Genomic DNA, 19,400 nt, shown 5'->3' on the forward strand with positions numbered 1-19,400 from the left:
GCAACGAATAATGTATTGCCATTACAATTCGGCCCAGTAATGCGTAGTGACATTAATTGTCATTTGGTTGAAACTTCACGCGTCGACTAATGCCAGCTGCCACGAACCGTGCCTGGTACAGGAAACCCTCATGTACTGGTATCCGCCAGGTACCAGAAATCCCCATAAGCTGTTTCTTTTTCAGCCACTTTTGTCACCGACCCGCCCGATCTTCAACTTGTCGTTATCCCATAACGCACGTTAAATGGTGGTGGTGGTGGTGGTAATGAAAGATCTCTCCGTTGTCGGCATCACAGAGGTGGGCAACGTCACGACTAACGCTCTATCACTTCGGCTGTGATAGTACTCTCGCGCGAGCCTATCAGAGTGGCTTTGGAGCTCGCGAACTTTAAATCTAACGATAAAGATCGATGTGTGTGTTGAAGATCACCAAGCGGAGGATAGAGCCCTAGAACACTTACCCCTCCTACGCTGCAATTGACGTCATCTATGATCGCTTTCCGCTTTTTTCTTTTACCTATCAAGCAATCAATCATTTAGATCATGCATGCTGCTCTCACCTCTCGACGAAATCATTCATGTGTGGCGATGGCTGAAACTCTGTCATCACTAATGTGAAACGAAGTAAAAATCTGATCATGTCTCTTTACAACACGCGCAACACCATCGAGTACTGTGTTAGACTTCTGATTGGGAGGTCACCCGCGTTCGAACCCGTGCGCCGGCTGTGAAGTCCGGGCGTTTCCCCCCAAGTTTTTCCTGATACGCTTTAAGAGAAATGCCGACACATTTTCGTGTAAAGTCGGGTCCCCCTCAGCACGCTGGACTTCTGGGGAAGTGTGTAGTGCCAGAGTAAATGTACAGTAAAAGTAAAGACATTTAGTCACGCGTTACTAAGCATGAAAAAGTAGCGAATGCAAAGCATTACTTTACAAAACTGTGATGAGTAATGGCAAGGCATTACAATATAAAGGCATTAAAGGCATAAAGGCATTACAATATAGACTCCACTTTTGCAGTTTAGGCATACTGTAGCATCCATCAGTTCGCGGAATTACGCACATGTTGTACCATTCGTACATGTTTTTTTGTGTTTTTTTTTTTTAGGTACAATGACTACAAGCACGACCCTGTATCCGCCTGCAACTGCACGCCGCCATACAATCCCGTGTACGCCATGTCCTCCCGTTACGACCTTCTAGACCCCGAAGGAACGTACGACGTCCCTCGGATGAATCGAAGAGCTGTAGGAGGGATCGACATGAAGGTATATACATCTGTACTGTCCTTACGCGATACAGAGAAGTCCGTTTACTGAGCGCCCTTGCTTCTTGCCGCAGCTCACCAACTCCAGCTTGTTCAAATCCTCGGAATTCATCGCCATCAGTGGACCGACGCACGAATCCGTGCCCGCATTCCAATGGAGCACTAGCGGGTTCCAGGAAGAGCACGTGGGGCATCCAGACTTGTGGACTTTTGGCCCCGTGCTGCACCACTGGTGGACACGGGCATGAACGTGCAGCACGCCACAGTAGAGGGGAAAAAAGAAAAAAGAAGGAAAAGAAGAAGAAGACGAGGAAACTGTCCCTGTCTGTACACGACAACGTCATGATGCACTGAACTTCGTCATTCCATTAATAGGTTACACCCATATGTGACCAGCACGGACCCTCGCTCTGTTCACCAAACCGGAACAAGCACTTGTACATCCTCATAAAAGAACTGCAAATATACTTAAACATTAAATTAAAAACAAGGGTTCATAATTTTCTATACAGCTTTGACTCATTATGACCTCCATTGTTATTGTGTCGCAAAGCGTCGTCATCATCATCCTCAACAATAACAACAAAAATAAAGCAGAGCTTCTAAGAGTCAGACGTGTTGCAACAACGTAATTAAAACGCGGCCGAAGAAAGTGTTATATTGCCACACAATAATTTCAGCCTTGCCAGCAAAGCGCAACGATTCCTGGAGGGTTGCATAATTCGAGAAGCAAAAAAAGAAGAAGAGAAAAACAGGAAAGAGAAGAAAGGCAGTATGTAATTTAGCGAAGTCCCGTCGTAAAAAAGAAAAAAAGAAAAAAAAAAGACCAAAAATGAATCCAGAAAAATTCTGTTGATAAATTCAGGGGGGGTGAGGAGGTCACTTTCAATAACTGAACGTATGCGCCTTATTAAAATCTACGACAGGAAATCGATGGCATCTAGCAACTCTGGTCGCCGCTCTTTTCATCACACGCCGCATGGCTGTCCCTCTGAAGCAGGCATTTCCTTTAACGCGCGATCGTTCCTGTTTCTTCACTTGAATTTATTTTTGCCGTTCAGAAAGATTAAGTGGCTAGCTAAATTGTTTTATAACGATGATTGCGGTGAGGGGAAATATTTTTTTTGTTAGACGTGTGAAGGAGATTGATTGATTGACTGATTGGTAAAATAAAAAAATGGAGATGTTGGAACCAACATGTTAGTGGAGATGCGGTGGAGAAGTTGAGGTATTTCCCATAAACTTCATCGCATTTCGACCGCGTTGAGCAACCGAAAAAAACACACACACACACACAAAAGAAGAGGAAGAACGACAGCAACCACAACTACATGAATAATTATAGGATGCGGTGATTCACCGCAACAATTGCGGTACCATACCAGGCATAGACACGGAATTGGATCAACATAAAATAATGAGGAATGCTTGGATGCAGAGACACCGTTTCCTCTACCGTACCGTTTAGAGTACCGCTATTTCGGGATAAAACGCACATGACTATGCTGCTTGCACATACTTTACACATTTTGCTATAAATACTACATTGTAGATTACTACAACGTGTATTTTAAACATTAAAAGGCTTCCGGAGATGGCGTTTCTGCTCCTGTTGCACTGACGGAGCCTATGCTTTGGCGCATACAGCACATCAGAAACGATGTGCTCGACCACGCTCGAATATAGCCCGTTGGCGATGCTCGGTCCTCGCTTCTGCACCTGGTTGACCGAACTGTACGTTACCTTGCTGGCATCTCATCCGAGGCCGTTCACCATGCTGTTCCGGCGACTTCACTTAAACGTGCACTACAGCAGTCGCATACCACATAGAAATAGGAAGGCCCCTAACTGACCGAATATGTGGGTCTCTCGTGCCGCAGAACATATCTTGCCGACGACATCGTCAGCATCGCCAGGATCCCCAGGCAGCCTTAGCCCGATTGGACACTACACAGCAGACCTTTTGACACGACAAAGGTGGTGTGTACCTATGGCCTGAAGCCAAACAACTCCAAGTCCTGCTTGCGTCAGTGTGCTGTTTTACAGACGCCAAGCTGGTGGATTCACTGTGGCCGTTGTTGTAACCAACTGTGGCGTTCCTGTGGCTACCGCTTGGATATTTTATTTTGTTAGAACTAGAGTACAGCCTGGGGGCTGGAACCGGAGACAGGGAAGAAGAAAAGAAATTCCGTGTATCCGGTTCCAGCCCTCAGTATATGCAACAGCTTGTCGCGCTCTTTCACTTCTGTAGGGTACAGCCGCCGGCCGTCATGAGGGTCACGTACTGCATTTCAGTTTTTCCCACCAAACCAAGAGCTTGTCGCACGCGCTGTTCCTTGTGAAGTTGGGTCTGGACACGCTATCCCCCTCTCTCCCAGATCAGCATGCAACCCTACCTTCGCCGCAACCGCGCCTTCCTGATACAGGTACACACAAAGGTACACTGCCGCTTTGAACACCTTCGCTGCGTCTCTGAAACGAAATCCAAACCAAATGACATGGAGCTGCAGGCACGCCTGTAGTGGCAGCCACCTCGCTCCAAGACTGTTTTCTTTCTGCTTTCTTTCAGTTAATACTTATACTTGTCTGAGGAATTCGCTTGACGTGCCGTATACCCTCTGCCGAGCCAGCCCATCTAGGATATCACCTCTCCTGAAGCCCATAACCGTGCACCAACGACTCCGAGGCACCGGAATATTTGTCGCGCGCCTGGTCTGCACTGCGGGTCGCGGGTTCCTGACCCCTGGCCGTAGTGGTTACGTACGATGATCGCCTTCCACGCCAAGACTGGAAGGCGACGCGGGCTCGAATCCCGGCACCGTTTGTGCTGTTTCAGGCTTTTCCCGGGGCTTCCGGCAGACGTTCCAGACGAATGTCGGCCCAGGACAGATACTAACCGTGTATTCACACGAGCGACATTACCCGCAGAAGCGGAAGACGCGAAAAACGTCATAGCTTTCTGAGCGCGAGCGCCCAACGTCCAGTGTTCACGTACACTGCTAACCGTGGGTAATATCTTGCAACGCAGTCACAAGATATTCTGTAGCAGACGACAAGAAAGACGCTGACGGTGTCGTCTGCGAAGTGTCGTCTGCTAAGTGCGCAGTACGCCACTCCCGATATTCTGCTCCGTATAAATGCTCATATGACACGGGACGGAACTTTGTCTCTGTAAGCACTGTTTTTGCTTTTCTTCCACTAGAATCTTCCGTGAGGATGTCGCTCGTGTGAATACACAGTAACCTCCATGTTCCCCCACTCCTTCCTGCAGTCCTCTCTCCATCTGTCCACGTCTGTGCGTCGCTCATAGCCACAGTTGCATCGCGGCACTGTCGCGGAATTAAACGCACACACACACACGCACGCACGCGGAACGCAAACAGTTTCTCGATAGAAGAGACAGGGCGCTGACAAGCTGGTGCATGATCAAGGAAGTGAACCTGAGACGGGGATGAAGAGACGACACAACAAATTCTCAAAAACGAGAATTGTTGAGAATTTGAGAATTTGTTGTGTCGTCTCTTCATCCCTGTCTCTGGTTCCCTTCCTTGAGTTCCTCTATAAGTACATCACCACCACCATGGAAGCCTTTCGTGTCCCCTTCATTTATGTGACGGTATTCAACGCTCTTGTTGCGTAAGACATCATGTCCATGGGCGGTGGCCCCTACGATGACCTTTACCGGATGGCTGTGCTCGTACCACCCTCCCTGATTGCTCCTTATATCGCCTCTTACTCAACTCCCTTTAATGCCGTTTATTCGACGGCTGGAGATGAGGTTAGGCAAGCGTGACACGTGCCAGGGGAAGCAGACAGCACGCGCCTCGAAGGCTGTAACGTCAAAGATTATCATCCCTCCACCTATTACGCTGCCTTTAAATAACAGCTGTGTCTTACTGCTCCCATCCAAAAGTAAATGAGCATATTGGGGACACGAAGTCAGCAACGCAACGCATTATGCTAAAGGTTATCTGATGCGAGACTGTAGTTTGAAAGGAAGATTGGCGGGCTTTGATAATAATTTTTATCTTATTGTGCGCGGGCCACGAAGCAGATAATTTACGTAATTAGCTCATATGATAGGGGGGTGCTAGTCTTACAGGCACGAAATATTCATGGACCGCAAGCCCTGCGGGACATGAAACTTAGAGGGAGACTCTGGGACAATTCGAAATTCTTATAGTGAGTGTTTAACTAAGTTCTGTACACTCTTCAGAAACGAGAAACAAAGTCGATTTGGCGGTTGGGAACCCGTTAGTTACAAAAAAAAAAAAAAAAAAGGAAAAGGAAAACAAAAACAACTGTGAAGTGAAACGAAACTCCTGAAGGTCCCTCTCCCGCCTCTTGTACTCTGCGTTACGTCACAGGTAGCCCCGTGCGGACCGTCAGCTGTATAGTTCCGGACACGCGCCTCGTGATTTCTTCATGCATGACGAGCCATCTGCTTCGTCGATTTCGTTGTAAAGTACTTGCCAGTGGTAGAACAGAACCCACAGAAAGGTGCACGTCAAGAATACGGGTGAGATGAAGCCCAGTGTTGCTGGACCACTCTTCCGTCGAGGAGCGCCGGATAACTCAATAGGAAATATTCGTTTTCTATAATTATCTGTGAAACCTGGGGATGAGAAATTGTGTCCATTGAACATCATACGGCCTGTTACTTCAACACGTTTTTGGTGCGGAGCCTCCCTTTAAGTGTTACGAATGATGTTCTCATTACACTTTATTTACACCTTTGAACGCAATTCGACAGTTTCTGCACAGGATCATCGATGACAGTATAACACTATAATACACTCCTTCTATTCCTGATAGATTGACAGTCGTGAAGCTATAAGACATTGCCCTCATGGACAGACTTCAGGGTTAGTAACTTGAACGGTAACGCGTTGCTCCCAACATGTGCCGATACTAATTCCAAATTTTTATGGTGGTAAGGATGTTTTTGTACATCAGAACCTCTCTATGAAAACAATACGACAAAGGGAGCTGACAAACCAAAAACGTCGCCGATGTGATGCCGGCGACATCAAAGGCTCGTAATGTTTTCGGAACCATTACCGTGAACATCCTATGGTATACTAAAACTGGTTAATATATTGCTGTATGACTGTTTCAAAGGACGTCGTAAAGTCTCGGGGCGTCGCCACGCCTGGCATACACTTTAGAGGATCCGAACATGCAGAGCAGAACTATATACACTGCTAACTGGAAGAGCGCATTTGTACCACTGAGCATCGCTTCCCCGTAAATCTCGCATTTCGGCTCGAGTGCCACGCACATCAAAAAGCCCCGTTCATCTAATACAGCTCAACGTTCCTTTCGGCACCGACGACGGTTTGTACGTTTGACGTGGACGCACGCATGGCGAACCAGAGGGCGCTCGCTATCGCTTGGAGCATTGCCAAGAGGAACTCGAGTGCGAAAGTTCGGTTAAAACAAATAACCTGAAGACAAGTGCCTTCAAGTAATGGGCGCAGTAACTTACATCTTCTCCGAGAAAGGGGTAGACGACAAAACGCTCAAATAACCTTATAGAGAATTCTCAACTACTATGGTCACTCCAACACCACCAGAAAAATATTTTCGATTGACGTTGTTTTGTCACCGCGCAGTTCAGTTTGCAAGAACGCCCAGAAAGATCAGGCTTGTGCGAAGCGCCGTTCAAGTTTTTAACTATAGGACATCCATCTGTATATGCACCGTATGTATATCGTTTGATTAACAATAAACTCTATTTGATTGATTGATTGATTGATTGATTGATTGATTGATTGATTGACTATTTAAAGTCACTGGATTGGGGTGGAAATCTATTTTCACAGGAAAAGTCAGCCAGAAAGGACGGCTTGGTATCCCTTATGAAATGATTCGTTCGTGTGTATTCCTGCGGTAGTTAAGTGTAAGGCAATGTGGGGTGAGGGATTGGGGGAAGTACCGCCATCCTCTGATCTTTGGTGCCGCAGCCATATACCTTGCCGCGGCCTTGGCGCAACAATGGCGCCCGTAGTATGCCAACCCATGCTTTTGCCGCCATTGTTGCTCCAAAGTCGAAGCGGGAAAGGAGAAGAAATACGTTTCTTTACCCGATCCAGTGACTTTAATAAGGGACACTCCTTCGCGTTACGAAAGGGCGTCATCTACACCATTTTCCCTTTACTGCTGTTCTTCGCATTCTGCATGAAATGCCGTTGCCCCGTACGTTTAAATGCCGTCTGTACGGTGCCCGTATAATTATGACTTTGACCCTCTTTACTGTCTTTTTACTTCATCTCCACTTAGTGTCTCTCTGAGAGGTTAAACCCTTCCACTACTTGCGACCCTGTCTTGCAAGACAAGTTCTAGAACTGATGACGGTGATGATGACAGCAGAGAAAAATTCTCGAACTACTCCCTTCCTCTTCTTGCAATCTATTCGCAGTGAGACTCTTTTTCTTTTTTTCACTTGCACGCCACTGCAGGCAAACAGGCAAACAAATAAAATCAAATTGTGCTTTACGACACCGTGCACAGTTTGGTAACAGCAAATAGCAGAGTTTTTACGTAAGCACGGAGCATAGTACACTTCCTTCTCCTATTACTATACGAATGAAGTTTTCATAACGTGCAGACAGAAAAGTAGTTTTAGGAGAGCTGCGTTGCTTCACGCGTTACGACTCCGTTGACATGTACTGCAGCGTCATCTGCGAATTTAAAAAAAAAGGAAGCTTTTCAGATTCTGTGATCGACGAACATTTTTACGATCAAAGCAAGATTTTCACACAGTATTTTATGCAGAGGCTTTAAGTAATATTCGACCGCGAATGCGAATCTCTTGCGGGACATGGCGATCATTGCCGGAATCTCGTGCTGACGGCACCCATTAAACTCGGGAAAGGAGCCAGGAAAAACGACCCATTTCACCGGCCTCAATGGACCAGTTGGTAGTGTATTGTGTCCGCCGCAGGGCTGCGGGTTCGATCCCGACCGAGGACGCCAGCAACTTGGCGGTGGGGTACATATTGCTTAAAATGCCACTACGGACTAAATCTCGAGTCTTCAAAATCCTACTAACATTATGTAACTGAAATCTTCTTTTCTCACTTTACATTCCCGGGCAAAATATTTTGTCCCTACGTGATGCGAAAGGTAGAGGAAATTAATTTTTGTTTTTAACAACAGTGACGTCATGTCAGGCTCGGCTCTCGTCTGGCAACGTTGTTGTCTTTCGCGTCTTCGGGGGGGGGGGGGGGGGGGTCTCATCTTTTGCGCTCCGTTAGCGAGGCCCCACGTGACATATCCTCCGACCTCTCCGACCTTCGAGAAAACACAAAGAGGGAGAAGACGTCTCTCCCATTTTTTCCTTCTCCACCACGTGACCCTAAGCGGACGCAGGCACCGGCGTCGTTGCTAGGAGGCGAATGCCCTCTCCAGAACATGACACCATTCCAAGTTATAGGCTTATCATTACGTCACCCGCTCCTCGCGTCATCGAAACTTGTGGAGGTTCAGCAGATCATCAAAAATTCACAGAGTGCACAGCGTTCGTAAACAGGATTGAATTTCCCCGTATAGAACCCTTGAGGCACCCTCTTTTCATGGACTAAATAAAATAAACGCTCTTAAATACAGTGCGCTGAGAAGCAATCCACAGACCGACCACTGTGGTGTCGCTCACGATCATAGTTGTCTCGTTTCGTTGTGTCTAGGGTTCGGAATTCCGGGCCGTTTTCACAATCCCGGGACGGGATGGAAGGAAACACACATACACACACAAAAAAAGAAAATACATGCTCACCGGGTAAAAGTTTCGCCGCGTATTATATTTCTATTGGGCTTTCGCGCCGTGCAGGAATATCGACTTTTCGTTGGAATGCGTCTCCTCTCGTCCGCTACGGAATATCTTGTGGCTGCGCACCAGCATATTTCCCGCGGATAGCAGTGCACGAGAAGACATGGCGTTCGGCACTTTTACATACTAAAGCGGCTGCTAAAAGCAATGACGTTTTTTTTCATGTTCCGCTGGAGTATTTTGGGAACTGGTGCGTTTTGCTCTTCTCCCCTTATACTGATCCGCAATAACTGTTTTGTTCCGGTCTGGAGCATCCCAATCTAGTTTCCTCAAAAGGTCAGTTGTTTTCTTCTCACTTTAAAACATACCTATTCATGGAGATTAAACGAACAAAGAAGGCAAATTCTGAGAGAGAGAGAGAGAGAGAGAGATCCTGCAATGCTTTGTGTGGCCCTATGGATCGGAACACTCACGATTTCGTAAGAGTTTTAATGCCAGTTGAGGGCTCTTCTTGGAGGTTGTGTGGTTCACATAAGTCAGCAGGTAACGCCTTTGTCATATGTGTCAGGGACGATGAAGTTGGTTCACTTTCGGGGTGCAAGTGATATTTTTAAAGGAGGGCCGCTTGAATCCAAAAGTCGGTGAAACATCGTCCTTTCCTTTTCACTCGTACCACCGCATACTGGTTGCCCAGAAAGCCGAAATTCATTACCCCGAAATCCCGGGATTTGGCCTCGCGAAATCCCGGGATTTCGGGACACGAAATTACGCCAAAATCCGGGGATTTCGGGATCTCGGGATCCGAGCGAACCCTACTTCAGTAGTATACGTGCGTAAACCCTGTCCCTTCACGACTCATCACGTTGCCCTCTGAATGGCTCGTGGCGACGGGGAGCCGCGGGGTCGGGAACCGCCTATGGGTCTGTCTCTCCGGCTGTGTTCAGATCAGGGTTGCGAAATGGGGTTTCCCATTCCATTCTTTTCAATTCCTCCGAATGAAAAGGTATAGTCAGTTCCTACTCCTGGAATGGCTTGGCAACCCAATTCCATTCCGTTAATTCCCTCAATAAAAAAAAGAAAAAGAAAAGGACCGGTAACCATACAGGCAAGTCCAGCAGTGCTAGAGGAGATTGACATTACCAAGCATGGAAAAAGCACAAAGACAAGGTTATTTCACTCTTTACCAGCTAGGCACAGCGCTACGATCCCCCATATCATCGAGGACTGTGAGCGGTACACGTGTGAACGCCGGGTACTGCGACGCCAACTTGAACTCCTCGACCATAGACCATTCAGCCTGTCCAAAGTACTTTGCCCATGGAGCTCCCCTGCGCGTCAGTGCCGGGCTCTTCGCTCCCTTTCCGCTTTCATGCAAGCCACTGGACTCCTTCTTCATTTATTGTTGTTGTTGTTCACTCTTCACCGTGTGCAGGTGCGGTGCAAAGGATGCGAGGGCTGAAACCAGCACGTTGAAAGCAAAACTGCCACCGGGGCACCCAGACCATTCCATTCCCATTCCTAGGACAGCTTCTGCAATTCCATTCCAATTCCATTCCGGGCTCTGCTAAATCTGGAATGATTCCGGAATCATTCCAACTCCGGAGTGGCCACTCCGCAACCCTGGTTCAGACTCTCTGTGTGTATACCCCAAGACGACGTAAGAGCTACAGTCATATCCAACAGGTATATCTCTAGCCAGAGGAGAATATAGCAGTGGTTTACCCACAATTTCGTCCATATGGGGGTGCGCGGCTACTCCCATGCGTTTTTACGCCCTTTGGCAAATTATTGCATAATCTCGTCAAATTTTAGGGGGAGTCTCCCAGATTTTTTTTTTGGTGGGGGGGGTGTTAGGGGTGTGTGGGGGGTCTGGATAAATCACTGGAATGTAGTCCGCACATTGAGAGAGTGGAGCATACGAGGAATCCGATTCCCATGTTTTGTTAACGCGAATGTTTTACGTGCTTGCTTCAAAGGCTCGCAAATGTGCTCTGTGTACACTCTTAAAATGAACTTCACCGCATAGCACGCTCCTAGCCAACAATAAACTCGAATGACATCGCTATGTGGCCTGATTTGTTCAAAACGGTAGGCGTACGCCTTTTTTGTGACACTTATGCTGTTCATAATTGTCACAAAAATGGCGTACGCCTCCCGTTTTCAGCAAATCAGGACAGATAACGATATCATTCGAGATGATGGTTGGCTAGGATCGTGCTATGCGGTGAAGTTCATTTCTAAGAGTGTACGCCGGCTCCGACGGGTGCTTTCGCGGCAGGATCAGTGTACAAGCAACAGTTTGAAGCATGCAGGCGCACTACTTTGTGACTCGAAGGCGTCACACACCCGCCTGAGCCAATCACCGACGTCTTTAGATTTGTGGGCGGAGTTGACTTTTCTCGAAGTATACAGGGTGTACGACGAGAGGATGTCACTAAATTGCTAAAAATAGGTTTTACTTCAAAAAATAAGATTACTTGGAATACACATATACAGACTTTTGCCAGAGTTTGAAGCTGTTTGCATTCGTGTCACGCATTCTCTAAGCTAATTTGCATAATTAAACTCTAAGAATTGCCAAACAAAAACAGAGCTTCACCGCATAACACGCTCCAAGCCAACTGTCATCCCGAATGACAACGTTATCTCCCTTGATTTGATGAAAATGGGGGCGTACGCCTTTTTTTTGTGGCAATTACGAAGAAGGCCCAGGACGCATATTCCCTCCTATAGCGTTAGTCGTGACGTTGCCCACGTTTGTGAGGCGAGCTCCATCACCATCATTCATTTTTAAGAGTGTATTCCTTGTGTGTAGCAATTCCTTCTGCGAAACGCCTCATGTCATCGTCATCACGAGTCCATTATTATTTTCTCTGTCCAGCTGTCCAGCTCTACTCTGCTTCTCACGAAAGTTCTCTGAGAACACTTCTTTCTGTACATCTGATCTTTCTTATCGGATGATCTTTCTGTTCATCGGATCCGTGTGAGTGCTTTATGCACCGCTACGACGAAGCACAGATTATAGGCATTGTGGCCTGGAACCTCTGCAGCAGATGCAAGGTGCCAGAGGACACACTTCACGTTGTAATGCAGTGCCCATGCAGACTACGAGCCAGCAAGAGCAAGACTGAAGCAATCCCTCCAAGCCCTCGACGACCAAAGGCATTTCTCCTTTTGTAAAGTGAAGGGGAGATGGCCTACGCAGGACCAAGAAGTTAAAACTCTGAAGGCACTCTGCGCATTCCTAAAAGATAGCGGCGTACACTGCCGCTTTTAACACATCCTTTGCGTCTCTGAGACAGAATCTAAACCAAATAACATGGCTCCATGCCACCCTGCTCCAAGTCTGTTTTCTTTCCTTCGTTTTATTTATACTACTTTTTAATACTTATACTTACTTACTTCTTACTGCCACGAAGCCCTTAGTGGCCGTCAAACTTGCTATTTCGCGGTGGCCGCTAACAAGGACGCGATAGCGGTTCCTCCCCTAAGTATCGGACGCGCTCAGAGAACGCTACTCTCGAAAAGCGCAGGAATCACAACACCATCAGAGCAGTCTACCGCGTGGGGGGATTTATATATCCATATAAACAGACAGTCCCTCACCGCCAAAGTGGACGGGAGTAATCAGACAACGCCCCGGGGAGCCGTTTGGAGGTATTGTTGCCCGTGTCGCTACCATTGTCAGGTATCACAGGACTCGTCTGCGCCGAAATGAAGCGTCTGCGAATACCGATAACTACGGCAGATCGAAGCGTGCACATTGCGGGGACACTTGATGTGCTAACGTGAGTCAACTGGTTTCGCTGGTATATAGCCCGCGCATTATTAGAAGGCGCCTATTTTGCATCCATTATGCACGCGCGTAACGGTACTTATGCTGTTCATCGTTGTCACAAAAAAGGCGTACGCCTCCCGTTTTCAGCAAATCAGGGCAGATAACGATATCATTCGAGATTATGGTTGGCTAGGAGCGTGCTATGCGGTGAAGCTCATTTTTAAGAGTGTAGTCCACACTCTTAAAAATGAGATTCACCGTATATCACGCTCCTAGCCAACCATCATCCCGAATGACAACGTTCCCGCCCCTGATTTGTTGAAAACGAGAGGAGGAGCCTTTTTTTGTGCCGGGCACAAAATAGGCTCCTCCTCCCATTTTCAACAAATCAGGGGCGAGAATCATTCGGGATGATGGTTGGCTAGTAGCGTGATATGTGGTGAATCTCATTTTTCTTCTTCTTTGGCTATAGTCGTGACGATGCCCACTTGAGTGCGCCCAACAACGGCAAGCTACCTCGACCCCCCCCCCCCCCCCCTCATTTATAAGAGTGTGGACTACACTCTTGGAAATGAGCTTCACAGCATAGCACGCTCCTAGCCAACCATAATCTCGAATGATATCGTTATCTGTCCTGGGGGCTTAATCGCTTCATCGTCGTTACGGTCGTTACAAGCTAACGAGTGGCGGGAAATTCAAAAAGGTGGGCACGTGACAAATTGCGCGTGACGTGTACCACGGCCTTCACGTATCGCGCGAAGAGCGCCGTGCACGTGTTTCATCACGTGCCCACCTTTTAAACTTCCCGCCCGCCTTTTTGAATTTCCCGCCTCTCGTTAGCTTGTAACGAGCGAAACGACGATAAAGCGATTAAGCCCCCTGATGTGTTGAAAACGGGAGGCGTACGCCTTTTTTGTGACAACTATGAACAGCATAAGTGTCAGAAAAAAGGCGTACGTCTTCCGTTTTCAACAAATCAGGGTAGATAACGATACCATTCGAGATGATGGCTGGTTAGGAGCGTGCTATGCGGTGAAGTTCATTTCTAAGAGCGTACATGCAGTGCGGCAAAGGTTCCGTGAATGTTTGATTTCGTATTCGATTAGGCCAGCACTGCGTGCTGTTTCCGTATTTGCCCTGGGTTTTCCTGAGACGCTTTAAGACGAATGTCGGCACAGGTTCCTATGAAGTCGGCCCAGGACGCACGATCCCTCCTGCGATGACGGTTGCCCGCTCGAACGTGGCCGACTACAACAAGAAGTTCCATCACCGCCATCACCACAATAAAAAGTATTAAAGGACACTAAAGTGCAAATATTTCTCCTCGTGTAATGGAAAGTGCCGTTACCTTAACACTTCAAAGGAACGGAATTCATTCACTGCGTCTTTAGCGGTTTATGCGCGAACGAAACCGCAAGATTGCATCTTCCCTCTTCTCTTCTTCTTTCTCAAGTCGCGCGACATTGCGGAGCTGCCTGCCATTGGTCTGCTCAGACAAACTCCCGGATTGGGCAGATCGTTTGAGGATACCAGTGGGAGGCCGCTCCACATTGTCGCGTTTCTTCAGAACGAGAGAAGAGGGAAGATGTGAACTGCGGTTTCGTCCGCGCACAAAAACACGAACGACGCAACGGGTGAATCCCTTTCCTTTTGTGTAGTTGTGAAGGTAACGACATTTTTCTTTCCTCGAGGAGAAATATTTGCGCTTCAGTGCCCTTTTAGAAAAGTCCCCGCTACGTAGTTATCAAAATTTTATTCAACGCTGGCTATAACGTACTGACGGTGCCTCCTGCTTGTCAGCCCTAATTGGGAAATCTCGTGTTTAAGCCGACGCTTAAACTTCCGTGCGCCGTTGGGCTTATCGCATGTTTGTACAACGGGCAGGATTATGTGAAATGAATTATCTGTCTGGATGGGTTTGCCGTATTAGCACAAATAGCTTCCGGTTGCAACGGCAACGTGCAAATAATGACGATGGTCGCAAACGTTAGATCCCCTCTTCGTGTCGAAGCTTGTTCTGAGAAGAAGCACACATGCATAAAAAAATAACCATTTGTACAACTTATCTCTTTGGATGGGTGCTATCCGACGAGGATGACGTGCGAGACGGGCTCGTGAGCTGCACGACCATCAGACGGGGTGCAAGTCCGAAAACTGTGAGGCAGGTCAACACGTAGAAAATTGTTGTTCCATAGCAAGGACTTTTCTGGCATCGTTGTGCACTGTTTGCGCCTTCTCTCCAAATGCGTAACTCACGTAGACGCTCGTGATTCGTGATGATGGTATTTTAAAGCTATATTAATCGGAAGAAGAACAAATAGACGATGACGTCTTTATGAGGTGTTTCACAGCTTAAGAGTCGCAACGAATGATCTGTAGCTCCCACGGCAGGCCTTGTTGTCGCTAAAAAGCCCACAATGCATTGCCAAATAAGCGCTGGTGTGCCGGATTGAAATGGAAAGGCGGCAAGGCCATGTGCAAGTCCATGCATGTCTAATGGCGAATTCGGGTGGTCATTTCATGACAACACGTACGGGCTAGCGCTCGGAAATTGCTAGGTCGGCGTCCGAGCTGGATCACGCGACCGTTGCCACCCGAACATGAGTGCCAGGAATCTAGCGGTTCTAGACGGTCGGATCACGCTAGGGGCGTCGCGTTCGCTCGTCTTCGGGTTCCGTTGTCTGCTAACCCACGTGAACTTCGACGTGTGGGCCAATGAGGTCCTTCGCCACCCTCGCTATGCGCATGTGACGACACCGGATATTGTCGGGCAATCCTCTGCTCGGTCGTTTCGAGGCCGGGCGGAAAAAGTGCTAGCTTGCAAATTCCTGGCGCTCTGAAGGCGCCACATCAACATGCGAGACCTGGCAAAACTGGCGAGAACATGCGGGATCTGGCAAAAAAAAAAAAAAAGTTAGCGATCTGCCATGACTTCATCGTGCAGACGGTGGATATCTTCTTGTGCGGTCGCTTCAGCGGGCCTGCATGCCAGTGGGCGTGTAGTCTCCGCGGCTGTCCAGTCATCGCACGAATTCTGCGGCCCGCTCCTTCACAGTGCTGTAAGATGAGACATCCCCTCTCAGCGTTGTCACCATGTCCTGGTAGACACCTGCCCAAATTAGGCCCTTCCGAGACACGATGACTGCACGTGCCTTCACATTCTCCATTTTAGCTCAACTGCGCGTACCGCCACCTGCCAGCGGCTGTCACAGGAAAACTGTCTATAGTGCTATTTCTGGGGCGTCAACCCTTGAGAGCGCGTATGTCTAACAGTAAACTTTCGTGTCTGTGGAGAGGTTACACAGGCACAGGGAATTGCACAGGATTTTTGGTCAGGATGCACGAGACCCCCCATCAGAAACTCCATTTCTTTTGAATAGTTGATATCTTCTACTTCATTCGTTTTATAATGGCTATATCTGCTCGCCGATATACGTCACAACAGTAAAATGAGTCGCTAGCGTGACAGGAAGCGTGCCCCAAGATAGTATTCACAATGAGCGCTACACATATTGTCCTCCGTTTGTCGTGCAATGTTAGAACCGTTCACAGTGCAGATTTCGCGCGAAGCAAAATGGGTCCCATGGCGAGTTAAATCCTACAATCACCGTTCATTTTTATTCACAGCGGGTACTGCTTGAGACGTCCCCATTATTCTTATGCCGCCGAAAAGAAGTGCCACGTTAGAACAAAGACAAATTACCCTTCCAGCAGACGTGGGTGTTTGCCGAACGAATCTGAGGAAAAGCGAAAGGACATTTTTCAGGCTCTAAATTGCGGGGACAGTATACGGTGCATGTCTCGCCTGATATACGGGCCGGCGAAGAATAAGAACAGATGGGCCAAACTTCCTGGAAAGGGTTCCCCAAACGCCAGGAATAACGGGGCTCAATCGAAGCATTTCACCGCAGGGGCGAAATTCCGCGAACTCTATAGAGCACGTCTCTGCCTTTGTTTCAGGCTGGATGGCACATCGGTCGGGCCCTGCGTCATTCCGGAAAGGATATTGACGTCCGACGCTGCTTTGTCGTTAGCTTAATTTCTGCGGGAAATGTTTGTCGGGGTAGGCGACTATCTAACGCACGCGTCAGGCATGATACTGTAGTCCGCACACTGTGTCCTGCACACACGGGAACATGAGGGACGGGTGGGTAAAAGCAAGAAGATAATTGAGATAGAACTGACGGTGGCCGGTATCAGAACTTGAGTCAGCTCCCAGTTTTTACGGCAGGCGGTTTTCTTAGTTACTGAGCCCACACTGGACTGGTAGTGCACCGGTTGCACCAGTGAGTGAGTGAGTGAGTGAAAAAGAAAAAAAAAAAAGGGGGAAAATTGGCACCACCAACGTGGAAGCCGGCTACCCCATACCACGTAGACAACTCAGAAAACATAAAAATGGTCACACAAAGTCAGAACAGTTAAAAAAAAGAAAAGAAAAAGAAAGAAAAAAGAGCAATGGAAACAAAGGCACAAACGAGTGGCTTCAACGAAGTAGTGGGGTAGGACTCGATATAATGCGTGCTACGTCAAGGTCTTTAAATTACAATGAATTTATGAAATTCATATCATTCACGAGTAGATTCACGAACAAATACGGTGACAAGACAAAACAACCTAGACGCTGAGTTTTCGTGGCCCTGAATGCTACAGGGTTTCCCGCTACTGCGCCTTTCCATGAATCCCGTTCGTTCGCCGCCGTTCCGCGGGGTTAAATTTTTGCGCTTTAGTGTCCCTTTAACGAATCGCGGGTTGGTTGAGTCTAAGCGAATGTTCATCAATCATGATAAACTAGCACTGCAAACGAGGACAGACAGGGGGGGAGGACAACCACTGTGCTAGAGTTCCAAGAAACATATTTATTGACCAAACAAACATCAGGCTCCTTTTATAAATACCTCCGTTGTTATCTTTCAAGTGTCACGTTTTAGGAACCAGCCTACAAATCAACCCCCTTTACCCCATTTTTCCAGGAACAATATCTCTTTATCGTATAACGCCATCGATGCCTGGCTTACGCATCTCCTGTCTGTCCTCGTTTGCAGTGCTGGTTTAGCATGATTGATTCATACCAACTTGCCCGGTTCACCGCCGTTATGTATTCGAATATGCATCCCCTATTACGTTGGGTGTCAAACTCTCGCGTTTATGACACTTACCACTCCCTGAAGGTAAACCGCTATAACGTCGGCACAAAACAATCAAAACGACACTGAAACATTGCACGCTTCTGGAAGCCGCTAAAACTAAACAATCATCCCCACCTCAACCCTTTCGAAAGGCGAAAGCGAAAGAGGCTAGTACGACACAGTAAAAACCAAGCACGTACTATACAAACACGCGGTTACGGCATCCGCTCGTGTTCTGCAAATGAATAACACGCTGGAAATAGCACAATATTGGTTGCCGATTGTGGAGCGTGCACGGTTCGACGTCGTTCCGCATTATCCGCGATATATATATACCTTCCCAGCGGTATAGCTCCACTTGCGAGTGTGAAACATATAAAACGAACACGATCCCAAACTGCTACTTCGTGCCGACAGAGTGCGCTCGTTCGCGAAAGAGCGCCCGTTTTTCCTCCCTTCCCTCCTTTTTCCATTCTCTCCACGGGCGCGCACGCAAACTCTCCGAGGGCGAAAGTTATGGCCTAGATGGAATGCATTCATACTGGGAAACGACGACAATAGAAAGTCATATATAGGCGTCCCTGACACTGGCCTTTAAAGGAAAAACAAGTCAATGATACGCGGCGGACCTAAACGTTTTCGTGCACGTATCGTTTCCTGCCAAATGTATGGATTTTGTAATCAGCGCGGCGCACGCGAAGGCGTTGTATACGGAAGTAATTTTTGTCGCCTACATGTGCTTCACGGCGCGTGCGAAGTCCGCGTGTGCAGCGTTATTACGCGCGCAGAAAACAACAACAAAAAGATGTTCGATCAGGTGTAGCAAAAACAACGAACGTCACAACGGCATCGGAACAATTTAAAATGACACTTGGTAGCCTTATGTGGGACTTCGTCAGGACTTTACATCTCCATATTTTTTCTTTTTCAGTAAATCAATTAATCAATCAGCCTTATGTGGTATCGCAGCACGGCCTCGGAGAAGAGGGTTCCACGTCGTTAGGTGATGTCATAAAGAATAGCAACAGTATATATGTATAATGCTTATAAATACTTTCATTGTTCCCGTGTAGGATTCAGAATATTTGTCCTGCAATCGAAAACGAGAACCAAATAATTTTCGGTTGGAGGGACTTGCGCTCTTTCAGAAGCATCTCTGCAAAGAGGTATTCGCAATCAGGAACAGCATACCCTTGATTTTATTGATGCATATTGACCAACGACGGCTTCGAAATGGATTGAAATCCACGTCCCTGACAGAGAAGCAACTGCCTGGGGAATCTTGCGAAAACTTTTGTGGAGCACACTGTCTCCACGCCCTTTGCAAAGCCCAGATGCCGGCGCGCACTCTGCGATACATTTCAAGATTGCAAAACGACAACATCCATATAATGGAGTGGGTTGCGTTGGAGTAAAAACGGTTCTGGGGGAAAACGAATCTATAAAGAATGAACAATGC

General features: G+C 47.6%; 2 protein-coding genes across 5 annotated transcripts in view; one reads left to right on the plus strand and one right to left on the minus strand.

Annotated features, from left to right (window-relative positions):
- LOC135368374 (putative phospholipase B-like 2) overlaps nt 1-1,771 on the plus strand; it is a 38,614-nt gene extending 36,843 nt beyond the window's left edge. For both annotated transcript variants that reach the window (XM_064601588.1, XM_064601587.1), the window contains exons 11-12: nt 1,108-1,267; nt 1,341-1,771. In XM_064601588.1, coding sequence (XP_064457658.1) covers nt 1,108-1,267; nt 1,341-1,514 — 334 coding nt within the window. In that variant the 3' untranslated portion in view covers nt 1,515-1,771. The remainder of the gene's footprint in view (nt 1-1,107; nt 1,268-1,340) is intronic.
- Nucleotides 1-19,400, minus strand: part of LOC135368375 (uncharacterized) — a 240,734-nt gene that overhangs the window by 47,136 nt on the left and 174,198 nt on the right. The gene's annotated exons all lie outside the window — the stretch shown is intronic.

The sequence above is a fragment of the Ornithodoros turicata genome, chromosome 9 (assembly GCF_037126465.1).
Source record: "Ornithodoros turicata isolate Travis chromosome 9, ASM3712646v1, whole genome shotgun sequence".
NCBI lineage: Eukaryota > Metazoa > Arthropoda > Arachnida > Ixodida > Argasidae > Ornithodoros > Ornithodoros turicata.